The following is a 19794-nucleotide window of genomic DNA, read 5'->3' on the forward strand; positions in this document are numbered from 1 at the left end:
TGCCACTAAAACTAGAAAAATCCACATAAATTACAAAAACTATACTCCTTAGAGCATCAGATAGCTATGGATGAGATAAACTAAATTTCCAGAAAAAGGAGATCCTTTCTAAGGTAACCAACAATTTTAGTCATGGTGAGGGAGGTTGCTAAATCTGTGCAAGAAGTAAGGGGCAGGTGTAACCCTAGAAGAGGACCTCTAGTGAAGAAAAAGAAACTAATGTTTTTCAGTTGCCCAGGGCTAGAAAAATGTATTGGAAATTTGAGAGTCCCTAAAAATCTTACTGGATTTTTTCTTCATGAGACATTTGCTAAGTTTTTGAAATGTGTAGGAAGCTGAGAAGTTAAGATGAAAACTTCTGAAATGCAGAGAATAATTTTCTCCATCCTTGTAAGTATGCATTTGGAAACAAATTTGAAGTTGCTTGGAAAGAAAGCTGGAACACTGAGCTGGTACATCTTGAAGGACAGAACTAAATCTTCTACAATTTCTCGGGGCTGATGGGATAGGCAAACATAGGCTCTTCATCCAAAGCTTTTAAGACACACAGTGGAAGAAGGACTAAGCGGAGAGTCTTACTAAACTGCAAATCACCTCAACCCAGGTCAAATCTCAATTGAACTGAAGTATTAGCTCCTCACTGTAACTGAATAACAAAGAAAAGGGGGGATGCTTTTGGTGGACATTGACATTGTCTAAAAACCCTACATGTGTTTTACACAATGTCTGTCATTTAATAAAAATTAGTAGATATGCTAGATGATGTGACTGATAAGATAAGCGCATTCACAGATTATCCAGATATTAGACTTCACTTTGATAAGTAATTTAAAATGACTGTGGTTAGATTATTAAAGATAATAGAGAAGAAAAAAGGACAAAATACTTTGTCCATTCTTTGATGGAGAATTCTAGAAGAGTTGAAATCTTAAAAAATAAGACAAAACAAACAGAGGCGGAGCAAGATGGCGGAGGAGTAGGAGACCTAGATTTCGTCTGGTCTCAGGAATTCAGCTGAATAGGGATCAAACCATTCTGAACACCTACGAACTCAACAGGAGATCGAACAGGAGAGTAGCAACAACTCTCTGAACAGAGAAGCGACCACTTACTGGAAGGTAGGGCGTGGGAAGAAGTGAATCCGAGGCGATATTCGGGAGGATAGACGGCGGGGGAGGGGCCTCCGCTGGCCGCTTCTGGCAAGTGATAGAGCCGCGGAGAACAAAATCGGACCTTTTAGAAGTTGGCTCGGCGGAGGGACGTCGCTGCAGTGGCTAAGCGGGGGGTGGAATCCTCCCGGGACAGTGTGGTCTCAGGACCCTTGGGGTCACAGAGAGACCGGGGGTGCCTGAGTGCGCCAGAGCTCCCAGGTATCAGAGCAGGGAAGCCGGCTGCAGATACGGAGCAGAGTCGCGGGCTCTCAGCTCGGGGTTGCCATAAACTGTGATCTGCGGCCCAGTCGGGGCACGGCTCCCCCAGCAGGGACCCAACAAGCAGCAGATCCGGGGAGACTCCCCTTCCTTCCCGGGGAGGAGCGGTGCGGGAACGCACTGCAGGGATCTGCTGGGTTTGGAGACTCCGCGCGGGGTCGGGTGCCAGAGATAGCAACGCTCGATCACAGGCCGGGTGAGCACGGAGTGCGGCCGGAGACCGGGGACACGGAAGTGACTGCTTTTCTCTGGGGGCACACTGAGGAGCGGGGCCCCGAGTTCTCAGCTCCTCCGAGTGGAGATTGGGAGGCCACCATTTCTGCCCTGGTCCTCCAAAGCTGTACCGAGAGCTTGCAGGGAACAAAAGCTCCTGAGAGCAAACCGGAGCAGCTTCCTTAGCCCGGACCGACAAGGGCGGGGCAATTCCGCCTCCGGCAAAGACATTTGGAAACCACAGCAACAGGCCCCTCCCCCAGAAGATCAACACAAACAGCCAGCAAGCCAAGACCAAGTTGATCGATCAAGGAGAATAGGAGAACTCCAGCGCTAGGGGAATACTGCACATAGATTCATGGCTTTTTTTTTTTTTTTTATACCATGATTCATTATTTCATCAAAGTTAATTTTTGTTGACTGTTTTTTTTTATTTTTCTTTTTCCCTTTTTCAACCAACATCTTATAAATCCCTTTTTTTAAAAAAAAAAAAACATTTTTTATTTTTCATTTTTAGAGTCATATTTTATCCCTTCATAGTAGTTACCCTTATTTTTGGCATATATATATAAGTTGTTCTCTCTTTAAAATTTTGAGGTACAGTTTCTTCTAACAGATCAAAATATACCCTAAATCACTAGTGTATGGCTTTGTTCTAGTCTCCTGCCTGATCACATTCTCTCCCTTTTCCCTTTTTTTTTTCTTAAATCTTCTTTCTTTTTTCAAACAACTTATCTTACCAAGTCCTTTTATAAAATCTTTTATAATTTTCATCATTACAGTCATCTTCCATCCCTTCATTGTATCAACCCTTATTTTGTACATATATGTCTTTCTTCCTTTAAAATTTTAGGAGGCACTTTTTTCTAACAGACCAAAATACGCCCAAAATCTAGTGTGTGGCACTGATCTATGCACTAGCCTGATCATATTTGATCATATTCTGCCTTTTTTGTATTGTTTTGTTTTTGTTTTTATCTTTTTTTTTCTTTTTCTCTTTCCTTTTTCTTTCTTTCCCTTTCTTTTCCCCTGGTTTCAGGTCTTTTCTGATTTGTATACAGTATATTTGCTGGGGACATTGTAAACCTGTTAGCATTTTGTTCTCTCATTCATCTATTCTCCTCTGGACAAAATGACAAGACGAAAGAAATCACCTCAGCAAAAAGAACAAGAGATAGTACCGTCAGCCAGGGATCTACTCAATACGGACATTAGTACGATGTCGGACCTAGAGTTCAGAATCATGACTTTAAAGATACTAGCTGGGCTTGAAAAAAGCGTGGAAGTTATTAGAGAAACCCTTTCTGGAGAAATAAAAGAACTAAAATCTAACCAAATCAAAATCAAAAAGGCTATTGATGAGGTGCAATCAAAAATGGGGGCACTAAATGCTAGGATAAATGAGGCAGAAGAGAGAATCAGCGATATAGAAGACCAAATGATGGAAAATAAAGAGGCTGAGAAAAAGAGAGAGAAACAACTACAGGATCACGAGGGCAGAATTCGAGAGATAAGTGATATGATAAGACGAAACAACATTAGAATAATTGGGATCCCAGAAGAAGAAGAGAGAGAGAGAGGGGCAGAAGGTATATTGGAGCAAATTATAGCAGAGAACTTCCCTAATGTGAGGAAGGAAACAGGCATTAAAATCCAGGAGGCACAGAGAACCCCTCTCAAAATCAATAATAATAGGTCAACACCCCGACATCTAATAGTAAAACTTACAAGTCTCAGAGACAAAGAGAAAATCCTGAAAGCAGCTCGGGAGAAGAGATATGTAACCTACAATGGTAGAAACATTAGATTGGCAACAGACCTATCCACAGAGACCTGGCAGGCCAGAAAGGACTGGCAAGATATCTTCAGAACACTAAACGAGAAAAATATGCAGCCAAGAATACTATATCCAGCTAGGCTATCATTGAAAATAGAAGGAGAGATAAAAAGCTTCCAGAACAAACAAAAACTAAAGGAATTTGCAAACACGAAACCAGCCCTCCAAGAAATATTGAGAGGGGTCCTCTAAGCAAAGAGAGAACCTAAAAGCAGCAAAGAGCAGAAACGAACACAGACAACAGACAGTTAACAGTCACCTTACAGGCAATACAATGGCACTAAATTCATACCTTTCAATAGTTACCCTGAATGTAAATGGGCTAAATGCCCCAATCAAAAGACACAGGCTATCAGATTGGATTAAAAAACAAGACCCATCAATATGCTGTCTGCAAGAGACTCATTTTAGACCCAAAGACACCCCCAGATTGAAAGTGAGGGAGTGGAAAACCATTTACCATGCTAATGGACCCCAAAAGAAAGCTGGGGTGGCAATCCTTATATCAGACAAACTAGATTTTAAAACAAAGACTGTAATAAGAGATGAGGAAGGACACTATATCCTACTTAAAGGGTCTATCCAACAAGAAGATCTAACAATTGTAAATATCTATGCCCCGAACATGGGAGCAGCCAATTATATAAGGCAATTAATAACAAAAGCAAAGAAACACATTGACAACAATACAATAATAGTGGGGGACTTTAACACCCCTCTGACTGAAATGGACAGATCATCTAAGCAAAAGATCAACAAGGAAATAAAGACTTTAAATGACACACTGGACCAAATGGACTTCACAGACATATTCAGAACATTCCATCCCAAAGCAAAGGAATACACATTCTTCTCTAGTGCCCATGGAACATTCTCCAGAATTGATCACATCCTAGGTCACAAATCAGGTCTCAATCGGTACCAAAAGATTGGGATCATTCCCTGCATATTTTCAGACCACAATGCTTTGAAACTAGAACTCAACCACAAGAGGAAAGTCGGAAAGAACTCAAATACATGGAGGCTAAAGAGCATCCTACTAAAGAATGAATGGGTCAACCAAGAAATGAAAGAAGAATTAAAAAAATTCATGGAAACCAATGAAAATGAAAACACAACTGTTCAAAATCTTTGGGATACAGCAAAGGCAGTCCTGAGAGGAAAGTATATATCAATACAAGCCTTTCTCAAGAAACAAGAAAGGTCTCAAATACACAACCTAACCCTACACCTAAAGGAGCTGGAGAAAGAACAGCAAATAAAGCCTAAACCCAGCAGGAGAAGAGAAATCATAAAGATCAGAGCAGAAATCAATGAACTAGAAAACAAAAGAACAGTAGAACAGATCAACGAAACTAGGAGCTGGTTCTTTGAAAGAATTAACAAGATTGATAAACCCCTGGCCAGACTGATCAAAAAGAAAAGAGAAATGACCCAAATCAACAAAATCATGAATGAAAGAGGAGAGATCACAACCAACACCAAAGAAATACAAACAATTATAAGAACATATTATGAGCAACTCTATGCCAGCAAATTAGATAACCTGGAAGAAATGGGTGCATTCCTAGAGATGTATCAACTACCAAAATTGAACCAGGAAGAAATAGAAAACGTGAACAGACCTATAACCACTAAGGAAATTGAAACAGTCATCAAAAATCTCCCAAGAAACAAAAGCCCAGGGCCAGATGGCTTCCCAGGGGAATTCTATCAGACATTTCAAGAAGAATTAATACCTATTCTACTGAAACTGTTCCAAAAAATTAGAAATGGAAGGAAAACTTGCGAACTCATTTTATGAGGCCAGCATTACCTTGATCCCAAAACCAGACAAAGACCCCATCAAAAAAGAGAATTACAGACCAATATCCTTGATGAACATGGATGCAAAAATTCTCACCAAAATACTAGCCAATAGGATCCAACAGTACATTAAAAGGATTATTCACCACGACCAAGTGGGATTTATCCCTGGGCTGCAAGGCTGGTTCAACACCCGCAAATCATCAACGTGATACAATACATTAACAAAAGAAAGAACAAGAATCATATGATCCTCTCAATAGATGCAGAAAAAGCATTTGACAAAGTACAGCATCCTTTCTTGATCAAAACTCTTCAGAGTATAGGGATAGAGGGTACATACCTCAATATCATAAAAGCCATCTATGAAAAACCTACAGCGAATATCATTCTCAATGGGGAAAGGCTGAGAGCTTTTCCCCTAAGGTCAGGAACGCGGCAGGGATGTCCACTCTCACCACTGCTATTCAACATAGTATTAGAAGTCCTAGCCACAGCAATTAGACAACAAAAAGAAATCAAAGGCATCCAAATCGGCAAAGAGGAAGTCAAACTCTCACTCTTTGCAGATGATATGATACTGTATGTGGAAAACCCAAAAGACTCCACCCCAAAACTGCTAGAACTCATACAGGAATTCAGTAAAGTAGCAGGATATAAAATCAATACACAGAAATCAGTGGCATTCCTATACACCAACAACAAGACAGAAGAGAGACAAATCAAGGAGTCGATCCCATTTACAATTGCACCCAAAACCATTAGATACCTAGGAATAAATCTAACCAAAGAGGCAAAGGATCTGTACTCAGAAAACTATAAAATACTCATGAAAGAAATTGAAGAAGACACAAAGAAATGGAAAAACGTTCCATGCTCATGGATTGGGAGAACCAACATTGTGAAGATGTCAATGCTACCTAGAGCAATCTACACATTCAATGCAATCCCCATCAAAATACCATCCACTTTTTTCAAAGAAATGGAACAAATAATCCTAAAATATTTATGGAACCAGAAGAGACCCAGAATAGCCAGAGGAATACTGAAAAAAAAAAGCAAAGCTGGCGGCATCACAATTCCGGACTTCCAGCTCTATTACAAAGCTGTCATCATCAAGACAGTATGGTACTGGCACAAAAACAGACACATCGATCAATGGAACAAAATCGAGAGCCCAGAAATGGACCCTCAACTCTATGGTCAACTTATCTTTGACAAAGCAGGAAAGAATGTCCAATGGAAAAGAGACAGTCTCTTCAACAAATGGTGTTGGGAAAATTGGACAGCCACATGCAGAAGAATGAAACTGGACCATTTCCTTACACCACACACAAAAATAGACTCCAAATGGTTGAAAGACCTAAACGTGAGACAGGAGTCCATCCAAATCCTAAAGGAGAACACAGGTAGCAACCTTTTCGACCTTAGCCGCAGCAACTTCTTCCTAGAAACATCGCCAAAGGCACGGGAAGCCAGGGCAAAAATGAACTATTGGGATTTCATCAAGATAAGAAGCTTTTGCACAGCAAAAGAAACAGTCCACAAAACCAAAAGACAACCCACAGAATGGGAGAAAATATTTGCAAATGACATATCAGATAAAGGGCTAGTATCCAAAATCTATAAAGAACTTATCAAACTCAACACCCAAAGAACAAATAATCCAATCAAGAAATGGGCAGAAGACATGAACAGACATTTCTCCAAAGAAGACATCCAAATGGCCAACAGGCACATGAAAAAGTGCTCAACATCACTCGGCATCAGGGAAATCCAAATCAAAACCTCAATGAGATACCACCTCACACCCGTCAGAATGGCTAAAATTAACAAGTCCGGGAACGACAGATGTTGGCGGGGATGTGGAGAAAGGGGAACCCTCCTACACTGTTGGTGGGAATGCAAGCTGGTGCAACCCCTCTGGAAAACAGTATGGAGGTTCCTCAAACAGTTGAAATTAGAGCTACCGTTCGATCCAGCAATTGCACTACTGGGTATTTACCACAAAGATACAAATGTAGGGACCCGAAGGGGTACGTGTACCCCAATGTTTATAGCAGCAATGTCCACCATAGCCAAACTGTGGAAAGAGCCAAGATGCCCATTGACAGATGAATGGATAAAGAAGATGTGGTATATATACACAATGGAATATTATGCAGCCATCAAAAGGAATGAGATCTTGGCATTTGCAACGACGTGGATGGAACTGGAGGGTGTTATGCTGAGTGAAATAAGTCAATCAGAGAAAGACATGTATCACATGACCTCACCGATATGAGGAATTCTTAATCTCAGGAAAGAAACTGAGTGTTACTGGAGTGGTTGGGGGTGGGAGGGATGGGGTGGCTGGGTGATAGACATTGGGGAGGGTATGTGCTACGGTGAGCGCTGTGAATTGTGCAAGACTGTTGAATCACAGTTCTGTACTTCTGAAACAAATAACGCAACATATTTTTAGAAAAAAGAAAAAGAAGAAGATAACAGGAGAGGAAGGAAAGGGGAGTATGTCAGAGGGGGAGACGAACCATGAGAGATGATGGACTCTGAAAAACAAACTGAGGGTTCTAGAGGGGAGGGGGGTAGGGGGATGGGTTAGCCTGGTGATGGGTATTGAGGAGGGCACGTTCTGCATGGAGCACTGGGTGTTATGAACAAACAATGAATCATGGAACACTGCACCAAAAACTAATGATGTAATATATGGTGATTAACATAACAATAAAAAATTTAAAAAAAAAGACAAAACAAACAAACAAAAACCATTAAAAATGTATATACTAGAACAGAAATTAGTGACTATAGCCTGTGGGCCAAATCCAGCCCATTGCCTGTTTTTTTTTTTTTTTAAAGATTTTATTTATTTATTTGAGAGAGAGAGAATGAGAGATAGAGAGCACGAGAGGGAAGAGGGTCAGAGGGAGAAGCAGACTCCCTGCCGAGCAGGGAGCCCGATGCGGGACTCGATCCCGGGACTCCAGGATCATGACCTGAGCCGAAGGCAGTCGCTTAACCAACTGAGCCACCCAGGCGCCCTATTGCCTGTTTTTGTATAAAATTTTACTGGAACACCATCATGTTTACTTATTGTTTATGGCTGTTCTTGTTCTACAACAGCAGAGTTGAATAGTTAGAACAGAGACCATATGGGATGTAAAGTCTAAAATATTCACTATCTTCTTGAAATATACTGTAAACTCTGACGTATGAATTGCTTAGAACATCAAGATTGAGTTAACATCTTCCTCCCCCCCACTTTTTTTTCCCATCAGCTCCTTCAAGGTAGATAGCATTCAATAAATGTGAGTTATTGTCATTTGCTGAACACTCAGTGAACTCATAGTTTTATTCAGGACCACATGTTAAATACTTTGGAATTGTGAGGTTGAACTCAGATCCTAAAACTTCAACATGTGATCCTGAATAAAAGTAAGAGGTTTCTGTCCATTTTAAAGGAAATAATGTTCTTCAGCTTTTCTTTGGCATTGTTGAGTTTTGCAATGATTATCTGAGCTCTGGGAGTGAGCGTGCTGACAAACTTGAAATTTGGCAACAAGAAAAAAAGGAAGTCCAGTGCCATGTCATGAGTATTTAAAACAAGGGTGTCTACATTCTTCCATGGAGGACCATGTAATTAGATATACATGCATATGAATGCTCAATTAATGTTGTAATTAGTAATAATAACTCACATTTATTAAATGTGTACTATGGTAACAATTCCATTTAACTGGCCTTGGGTGACCTCACCATTGGTGTTTTTAAGAATTCCCATGCTATTATAATGTTCACCCAGGATTAAAAAACTTCTGATTTAGCTTCTTCTCCCTGCTTTCACCATCACCTGCTGTGTTCCAACCATATTGTATTACAAAAAACTGGAAGAACAAGTAATTCCTGTATCTCAGACTCACTTACCTCCATTTAATTAATGAATATTTGAAAACAAAAATCATCTGCTAGTTCTCCTGGCTGGCTGGACCATGTATTGGGTTTTTTGTTTCTTAACTACTCATTAAAAAAACAAGATTTGCATATTTTTTGGCTCAATAAATATCTCTTGTAAGCAAAAACTATAGTGGCTACTGTCTTTCTTTCCTCTAAATAAGCTGCAGTAATAAAATGTATTATCTTCCTGGAATCACTGTATTTTACTTTTAAAACTAATATGACACTGTATGTTAACTACACTGGATTAAAATAAAATAAAATTAATAAAAAAGAAAAAAGTATTCTCTCCTCTTTTGAGCAGTGTGCTGAGCATTTATGCAATGAGGTATTGGCCAAAAACTGTAAGATGGGAATAGTTTTGTTGCAATGGAACAAAATTCACCTGGAAGGTAGGGAATATGTAGAAAAAAATAAAGCATATCTATTCTCTGTCTCTCTTTGTCTTTGTCCCTCTGGGTCTCTTTCCTTCTGTGTCTCTCCCTCTTTCCTCAAGCCTCCGCTAAAGGAAGATATCTTTATCTTTATCTCTCTATCCTAACAAACCACCCATAGAAGTAGAGGAAAATAGAAATAAAGTCATCAAACTAGGATTCAAGCTCTTTGACATCCCTTCCAACAAAGTCAACCTTTTGATGACCAGAGAGACTACTGCTCCTACTTCCATATTTATTTGTTTGTTAAATGAAGGTTTGAAAAACAGAAACAGAGGTTTTAAGGGACAATGACTTCACAGGGAAGGACTTGTACTAGAGCAATATCTTTGACCTTTCTCAATCCCCCATCATTCACTCCTCTCCCGGAAAGGAGGAATGACCTATGCCTTATGAATTTAGGAAAAGGCATTGATACGCTTGTTCAACTTTTGCTTTAGAACTCTCTCCATGCAGAGAGTATATATCCTGCTAGTTCTATGCAATCTGTCATTTCAAGCGTAGGTGTGTGTGTGTGTGTGTGTGTGTGTGTGTGTGTGTGTGTGTATAAGCATGTATTTATATATGTGTAAAAGAGTGGGAGGGAGAGAATCAGAGAGAGAGAGAGAGGAGAGATGGAGGTAGGAAGAGGCTGTCTGTGGTGGCCCAGGTATACCAGACACAGGGGGATCTGTTTATTTAATCCAAGGAAAGACTGCCCCACTTTGCCCACAAATTTCATCCTTCTTCTTCAAAGAGCTTTATAAGTAACAAGAAATAGTTTTTTCAATTTGTCTGATTCCTGTGCCTGGTTCTCAATGGGTTCTAAAATTATTTCTACTTTATTTGTTATAAAATTCAGAAAAATATCCCAGAATTTGAAAAGGAATATTAACATATGAGAAAATATGAAATTTTCAAGACTCTTACTACACTTTATTCTTCCACCCTCAATGTTTTAAAATTGTGTGCAGTCATTTGTGACTTATCTTTTTTATGAATAACAGCTGGATCATGTTTAATTTTATATCTTATAAGGTTTCAAACAACTTCATGATTATTATCTTATTGAAATTCCTCTGCAATGGCCAAATAATTTCATAAAATAATGTCATCAATCACTCCCCATTTCTAGATATTTTTGGGCTAGGAAAATTGCACATGAGGGATTATACTTATTAATTTCACATGGTTAAAATTCATGAACACTGTCTGGTGTATCACCTGAGAACCCTCCAGCTGCCAGTATGCTCCTACTGATTAGAAAAGTGGCAGAGTCATTCTTTATAAGCATCTATGGAATATTTAGTATATGCTTAGCAGTGTGTTAGTCACTAGATAAATAAAGATTAAAAAAAAAAACTCAACATGGTTTCCGTCCTTAAAGAATTCAAACTAAAGGTGCAGTGTAATGGATTAGTGATTTTATGTATTAAACCGATTAACCACCCCATTCTGTCTACCTCAATTGGGTTATAATTATGAGAGTTCACAGAACATACTCAACTAATGTTTTAACTGATGATAAATGTCATTTCAAACTTAGTTTATGAGTATAATTTTGTAAAATGGGTATTTAAAATAGAGTAATCTATGTGTATATGTACATATATTGTACATGTGTATATGTACGTGTAAAAGAGTTGGAAAACACAGATCTACCTATTTAAAATAATTCTCTGCAGTAGGTAAAAATTAATATTTAATGAGCTTTATGATTATAGAGGGGGCAAAAAATGAAATCCTTCAAAGTAAACAGAACAATTAAATTGTGAAATAGTAAATTTTACTAGAGGAGAAGATGAAGAGTCTGCAAAGTAATTTTAGAATTTGTGGGTATCAGAACTATTCTTTATCGCAAGCACTATCTAGCTTTGCTATTCAGACAAAGCATGAGAAGCGACAGGAGTAAGAGTATGAAGGGAAGTTGGTTTCACTTCCATCTCCAATGGACTTGTTAGACTACACATGACTAAGTCGATGTATTAGGTAAGCATTATGTAAGGCATAGATTGGCCCTATACTTCCCTGAATATGTAAAGGAGGCATGATCCGTAGGCAAGTACTAGATTGTGTGTATGTGTGCATGTGTAAGTGTGTGTATATTTCTGTATGTGTGCATATAAATAAAATTCACGTGTGAAAATATATATGGTATCAATCTTATATATACATCCATCTATCCACTTATCTATCTACCTATCTACTCCTCCATCTGCACTTATTTATATTTTTCCACATTTACAGTTCATATTAATCATATGTTGAGTTCTAAAATTTTACTTTTTGAGATAAGATCTTAACTTGTATTTTCTGTACATGTAGATATTAATACTTCATGGTTACAAAGTTCTTTTATAATTTGTAAGCATTTCACATATATAGTATGTCATCTGCTGTTCCCTAGAATCTCCAGAGACGTTAAGATGATGCTACCCACTTCAAATAAACCAAGACTTGAGATCACATGACTTTTCTGAAAAACACACCACCTGAATATGCCCTCATTACCAGGATCTAGGGCAGATGATTTCAGATCAAAAGTTCAGGAGGTTGCATGGCCTCGAGAAAAGACGTTAAGCTTTGGAGCAATTGTACCTGGACACAACTTCCATTCTTTGCCTCACAAAACTGGATTGCTCCTCTGTAGATTTTCAGATTCTTTGTATGCAAACCAATGCAGGGATATCCACCTTGCTTCTTGTAAGCATTGGAGTTGGTTTGTCAAAGCGCCCAGGTGAGTGTCTAGTACTTTGTAGGAGCTGAATACACCGAGACTGCTTTTTATTCTACAATATCATGCATCTGATTTATGTATGCCAGTCAACAAAGGCATATACACATTGGCTGTCAAATTATTGATTGAATGATTTCTATGGAATTCACAATTTGAGATCAATTCTTCTATTTCACAGAGTGTTTCTGTTTCTGTCCATTATCAGATGACCTGCACTCACAGAATGTAAACTCATTTAAGTATTACTATATAAAACACTGAATTTAGATGGTAAAAAATTTCTGCAAAGAAGTGATATTATGTATTAATAAATTCATAAAGATTGACTTATGATTTACTTAATAGATGCAATTATTCCCATTCATTATTGTGGATTAACAAGAATCAAATATGGATATTATTAAAATTAAGTAAACAAAGTCGAAGGTCTACAATTAAGGAAAAACAAAATTCATTAAAATTAAATTCATTACGAAATTTTTGGTTAATCTTAATTCTGAAATATACTGGTCTGAGTATTGACAGTTATTAATAAAAGAAATTTGCATTTCATAGTCTTATATTTTATATTATGAAACAAAGCTATATATTATATTCTGTGTACATATATAAATGTATTTTAATTTTGACAGAAATAAGGCTCAGTGAAGCCAAATATCATCAATTGCCAATATACACATAAATACATGTTATTAAATGTAGTATTTGTGGGTAACCAGCATATATTGACGTGTGTGAGTATTTCTGTGTGACACACATTATATCTATGTATCTGGGCATATATATATATATTAATAACAGGAATAAGGTTCTAAGTAGTCAAATAATCATCTGGTCAATTACTATTACTGATTTGGTAAGTAAACGTATTAACATTTGGTTTTCAGATTTTCTTAATATGATTTTTTTGTTTTTTTGATAATCAAATATACTTCATCAATATGGGTTATTATTATATGAGCTAAATCTCCATCCACAAGCAAGAATCTTCTTTAGGTTTTTTCTTTTTTCTTTTTTTTTTAAGAATTATACGTATTTGTGAGTGACAGTAAAAAATGAAAAGAAAACATAAACACAACAAAAGTTAAAGTTTTTTAACTAAACATCATCCCTGTCAATGTTCAACTTTCTAGCTGGCTCATGAATATATTTGTTATAAACCCCACAATGTTTACTCAATGTTTATTCATTGATGGGAGTTCCTCCCGACTGTCAGGATGAAATGACAAGTCTCCAATAATGACAATGGCTTGCACTTCTAAAATACCAAGCAAAATTTATCTGTGCTCAAAATATTCATACATCATATTTTGTGAATAATTCAATGACGTGTGGGAACAGAGGGGCTATTTTTGAAAAATTTGGCCCACTTAATCTTTTGCAAGTAATTAATTTTCTCTGGTGCAATAACACTGTCATTTTTTCAATGTCTTAATGTCAAAATGCAGTGAGAAATTTGATACTTATGTGACATAGCTTATCATTTCTGAAGTACTAAAATGTTAAAGAATATAATTTAAAAATGTACAGTATTTTGAAGTAAGTCTTATATATATTTAATGCAGATTTGTGCTAATCATGATATATAGTGTAATGCCTATACATAAAACTGAGTAACAAATTTTGCTCAGGCCTTGTCCCCATTAGACAAGGAATTCTTTCATTTTAATAGCAGAAACCATAAAAACCCAAACCCTAGGAATGGAGCAGTTTAGCACTGACTTATAAAAATTAGCTTTCTGTCACATCACTTTTTCCTTCAGGCATTTTTCTCAGAGATTTTGGCTGATTTGGTTATAAAGCAGAAGGTTAAATTCTCACACAGTGATCATTAGGAAAAAATAAACAGGGCAAGTACTAAAGCTGGCTTTGCACCTACTGAATGCTGCAAGTGTCTGTACTCATTTGATATGCATCTTGCAAAGCTCGGCTGTTCCCAGAAGGCCACTCCATGAAGACCGAGAGAGCAGCGTCTGCTCGTGGTGCCTGTGCGTCACAAAGAACAGAGAGAAGCTTTATAACAGAGATGCTAGAAGGCATCACATAACTGGGAGGCAGTCTCAAGAATTGGGTTTGTACATTTTCCTGCCTTAAAAAACATGCATATGAAAATATTACGTTGATAATTTTTATAGTGCATGTGAATCACACTGAGAAACCATTGCATTAGCAGGAATTTCTAGGTCTCTTCATTGGCTCCATCTATGAAGCACTTCACTAAAATTGCTTTATTAATTGCTTATGGGAGAGATTTATTTATGGATATAGGATAAAAGCATGACTTCAGAAGCAAACATAGCATGCCGTTCGTGGATGGCCATCATAATTTCGTTGGGTGGGTCATCATACTTTACCTGTGGCATTCAGCGGGCACTGATTGAATGCCAAGTCGCCTGCCGGGGTCCTTTTCCACACCATCGACATCAGATAATCCTCTGGGCATATTTCATAAGGTGCTGCAATTTAAAACAGAGGGATTTGAATGCCAGCAGTGTTTGTTTTTCTAAATATTGGCAATAAATAGTCCTCAAATGCATCTATCTGTGGAGCTCTTTCATTTTCTTTAAAGTATATAGTTTATTGAGATGTTAGCAATGTCTTCATAAACCAAAAAACCACCACATTTCATTATCTATGAAATCTCCACAAAAATGTTCTTTCTTTTGAAAGTGCTTACTATGGAGACTTTTTAAAAAAGTCAATGAATTTGCTTATAAATTGAACATTACATTCAAGCATATAAATAAAAAAATCTTTTCAATATTCATAATGTTTTGAAATACTGTGAAATAAAATGATTTCCAATAAACTGAAAACCATATTTGAATTATTAACTCTGTTAAGAGGAAATAAACACAAAGGGCAAGAATATGTAACTTTTTATTCTTCATACAAGAGCAATGATGTCAATCACATGACATCATATAAAAATGAACTGATTTGATCTTTTGGTCTTTGTATTTTCAAAAACTCAATTTAATTACTGAGATGAGAAAGTTATCGGGAATTCCAAGAATAACAGAGGTATACCAGAAATATTTTAATAGGAGGCCAAAGGACTTGTGAAGTCCGTCCATACCATGTTTTGCATTAAACCTTACACCTTGCTCCTAGAAAGAACATGCCAGTCCTTTCTCTAGACGCACCTACTCTTGTGCCTTTCACACAGCACTGCCACGTATATGCTCACATATTTGTGTTCCCTAGTTGCCTGGCATCTTGTTATCTTCTCATCTCAGTATCTCCCACCTAATGGTTTGGCGCACAGAAGTTGTTCAAAATTGAATAAATAAATGAATCAATATTTGAATATATAAATACTTTTAATAAGTGAATAAGGACCAAAAAATAAGTACCTAATATATATATATTAGTATGTATTATGTATATATATATATATACATACATACATGAGTGTGACTTCCAAGGAGAGACAGTATACTATTTAATCCATGATAATCGTAATCTACAGATACTGATTCTACTTCAGAATTTATGAGCTCATTAGGATACATTATAATTATTAGTGGGGAAGAATACAATTTGGGAAACTACAATCTTGAAATAATATTTTCTTTATCTGGGATAGCAGGGCCGAAAGCATCTTCTCTTTGTGGGGTGGGGATCAGACAAAATGGGCAAAGTGATTCCCAGTTGGCCAGTCTCCATGGTCAGTGTGGAAGTGGGTGGCTGCAGGTGCTTGGCTGCATCCCTTAATTTATTTTTCTGCTGTTTCTATTCTTGCGATATTGGAGGAGGGAGTGCTGTGGAGGGGCTGTCCCTACCTTTGCTTGAGTTGCACCATTTTTTTTGTGATTTTTAAAAATTTTATTATTTTGTATTTTTGATTTATGGTGACTCCACCTCTATTCATCACCGCCACTCCCAGGCCAGACTCAGTGGCAAATCCTGCTCTTGGTTCCTAGGAAAGGGCCAGGCCAGCCTGAGCCCTCCTGCCCCCTGTAACAGCCTGGACAGGTTGAAGGGGCCAGAAGGGCACACTTGGCTCCTGAAGAGGGAGGGGTGGTGATGACTCCCCCTAGCCCCTTCCTCCTCCATTTGTTCACTTCTATACTTGGTTTTCCTCTGGTACCATCATGTAGTAAAAAGAATGTTTAGAATCTGAAAATTAATAATTAATAATAACAATAATAATAATAATTCACCTCTCTGTTTCCTGTTTTCCCATATGGTAAAGAAGACTACTAATCTCTACCTCGTAAGATTACTGGGGAAGATTAAATGAGTCCATGCATGTAAGACTTTTAATAAGGGTTCACTATTATTACTATTATTAATACATAGAAATTATCTAAAGAGGGCGCCTGGGTGGCTCAGTTGGTTAAGCGACTGCCTTAGGCTCAGGTCATGATCCTGGAGTCCCGGGATCGAGTCCCGCATCGGCCTCCCTGCTCAGCAGGGAGTCTGCTTCTCCCTCTGACCCTCTTCCCTCTCGTGCTCTCTATCTCTCATTCTCTCTCTCTCAAATAGATAAATAAAATCTTTTTTAAAAAAAGAAATTATCTAAGGAAAGCATTTAACAAAGGAAAAAGCAGGGCATGGATGATTCTGCAAAGGACACAGGGACCAAGGAGCAAGGACCAAGAAGGAACCATCCAAGTCCCTTGTGGAGGCCTGAGAGAGAATAGCCTTCTAGAACCCCAAACACAGTGGTCTCAAGGAGGAGGGAGAAGTCAGAGCATAGAGCCCTATGGAGACAGCCCAGGGAGTAATGCCTGAGATGCGTGCATTAGGTTTGGCCTTTAGGAGATCACCAGTGGGATAAGGTGGACACATTTCATGAAAATGGGGCTGGTGAAGGTTGAATGGACTGCTAAACCATCCACCAAGCGAGGATTCCCTAAATTGGAAACTGTTGCCTAAGTGTTTTAATGAGAACTTAGACTATTAATTTAGCATGAGGGCAATTATTTTGAATAATTGGAAGTAGCCAAGAGGATATGCAGGAAGTCAAAGCAAAGGCGACTGAGTCAGGACTCTAGAATCTAGTCCTGCAGATACCCCCAAGCTCGGTCACCTCAGAGAAGCCTCTTATTTGAAGGCCTTGGTGCTCTCATCTGTGAAGAGGAAGGATGTGAAATAGGTGATCTTCAATGTCACTTTCCGTTCTAAAATGGCCACATGTTTAAACCATTCCTCTTATCTTATCTGTCCAGGCTGTTACAGGGGGCAGGAGGGCTCAGGCTGGCCTGGCCCTTTCCTAGGGCCCAAGAGCAGGATTTGCCACTGAGTCTGGCCTGGGAGTGGCGGTGATGAATAGAGGTGGAGTCACCATAAATCAAAAATATAAAATAATAAAATTTTTAAAAATCACAAAAAAAATGGTACAACTCAAGCAAAGGTAGGTACAGCCCCTCCACAGCACTCCCTCCTCCAATATCGCAAGAATAGAAACAGCAGAAAAATAAATTAAGGGATGCAGCCAAGCACCTGCAGCCACCCACTTCCACACTGACCATGGAGACTAGTCAGCTGGGAACCACTTTGCCCATTTTGTCTGATCCGCACCCCACAAAGAGCAGATGTTTCTGGCCCTGCTACCCTGTCCAACCTCCTGCTATAGCCAAAGAGGCCAGGGCAGTGTCTCCTAAGAGGAGAGGTGACAGTTGTCAGGAAGAAAAGGCAAAGCCCAGAGATGAGACTGTGAGAGGGAGGTTAGTGACTGCTATGCAGCTAGGTGGTGCCCAGATTAATGACAATGAAGGGGAAATAGTAGGAAGAAGGAAAAGTTAGCACATGTTGGAGCCACAGTAAGAATTCAACCAGTTTGGCTTCTGCTCCCAACTCTTACTTGCTATGTTGCAGTCAAGCCTTGATATACACCCTCTACCCAGTTGTGTAATGGCAACACGTATGTGTTTCTTTGGTTCAGATGTCTTTCTTGAGCTTTAGACTGGCACATCCAACTGCCGAGTTACACTTTTCTACTGATTATTCTCTCTGTTCCAAAGAAATCTCAGAGTCAGTCTGCCTACACTTCAACTCCTACCATTTTTCTCCCTAATGCTGCTTGTTTCCTCTCCTTGTATTCCCTAACTCTGCTAATGATACCTCTAATCTTGTACCCATAACGAAACCCATCAGATTCATCTTCTCCTCCCTTAACTTACCATGATTCTAACTCCATTGCTTACCCAAGCATCCATCCTGTTCCATCTGAATGAGGTGAACAACCTCATCGGTTCATTCGGCATTGACCTGACACATGCTAGGCTCTGTTCTAGGGAAAATCAATGGTGCATGAGAGCAGCGCTCTCTGCCTCATGGAGCTTTCAGTCAAACAATTAAACATACCATTACTTGAGTACAACTATGATAAGATCTGCAATAGTTTTTTTTTTTTTAAGATTTTATTTATTTATTTGACAGAGAGAGACATAGCGGGAGAGGGAACACAAGCAGGGGGAGTGGGCAGAGGGAGAAGCGGGCTTCCCGCCGGGCAGGGAGCCCGATGGGGGGCTTGATCCCAGGACCCCGGGATCATGACCTGAGCTGAAGGCAGACGCTTAACGACTGAGCCACCCAGGCGCCCCAAGGTCTGCAATAGTTAATACAGAATGTTATTTCAATCTAAACTTTGAAGAATGGAAACAGGCTTCCTGGAGGAAGCGACGCTTAATTGTGACTGACTGTGTGAAGGGCAGCAAGCGTTCTAGGCAGAGTGAACAGTATGTGCAAAGGCCTGGAAGCAGAGAAGAGGTTGGGGCCTGAGACCAGTGGAGCTGGAGGGAACAATTTTAGGGAAGAGTGTGGAGTGATGGGCTGGTAGACTGGCTAACATTAGTGCCTACAGGGCCTCGCAGGCAGCTACGGAAGGGTTAAACAAAAGATCGACGTAATTCAATTTTTAATTTTAAGAAGATCGGTTTGCTCTCTATGGGTAACAGGGATGGGAGAGCAGTAGGTAGGGCAAGACAGTGGAAGGGGTTAATGTAGTGTTTCAGCGCTGAAATGATGGTGGCTTTAGGTCAGATGTTTAGACTAAAAATGAAGAAAAAGTGGGCACAAGATAAATTTAGAAAGTAGTAGACTAACTGATGTGGGGAATGAAGGACTGAGGGGTTAAGGATGATGCCTGCTTTCCCAGCTGAAGAACTAGGTATAAAGTGGAGCTATTTATTCTCTTGTATCTTCTACCTCTAATCCCATTTTCATGCCATATTAACAAAGTAATCTCTCAAATGAAGTTTAATCCCATAACTTGCTGCTTAAAACCTTTCCATGGTTCTCCAGGGCTGACAGGATAAAGGTAAGTATGCTCCCTGTGATAAATAAAGGCCCTTCTAGCAAGCTCCAAGCTAGCATTCCAGCTATGGCTCATGTTTATTCTCCTATGCATCAGCCACCCAGAATTAATTGTCATCCTCCAAATATTCTACACCAGGT

The 19794-nt window shown here is 38.9% G+C and overlaps 1 protein-coding gene across 2 annotated transcripts in view; it reads right to left on the bottom strand.

The window, feature by feature from the left end:
- ADGRB3 (adhesion G protein-coupled receptor B3) overlaps positions 1–19794 on the bottom strand; it is a 723536-nt gene that overhangs the window by 389719 nt on the left and 314023 nt on the right. For both annotated transcript variants that reach the window (XM_028097735.2, XM_088024325.1), the window contains exons 7-8: positions 14742–14843; positions 14267–14373 (exon numbers count right to left, since the gene is read on the bottom strand). In XM_028097735.2, coding sequence (XP_027953536.1) covers positions 14267–14373; positions 14742–14843 — 209 coding nt within the window. The remainder of the gene's footprint in view (positions 1–14266; positions 14374–14741; positions 14844–19794) is intronic.

The sequence above is a fragment of the Eumetopias jubatus genome, unplaced genomic scaffold (genome assembly GCF_037043125.1).
Source record: "Eumetopias jubatus isolate StellerSeaLion01/CBP00866 unplaced genomic scaffold, mEumJub1_p1.0 scaffold_6, whole genome shotgun sequence".
NCBI classification, from domain to species: domain Eukaryota; kingdom Metazoa; phylum Chordata; class Mammalia; order Carnivora; family Otariidae; genus Eumetopias; species Eumetopias jubatus.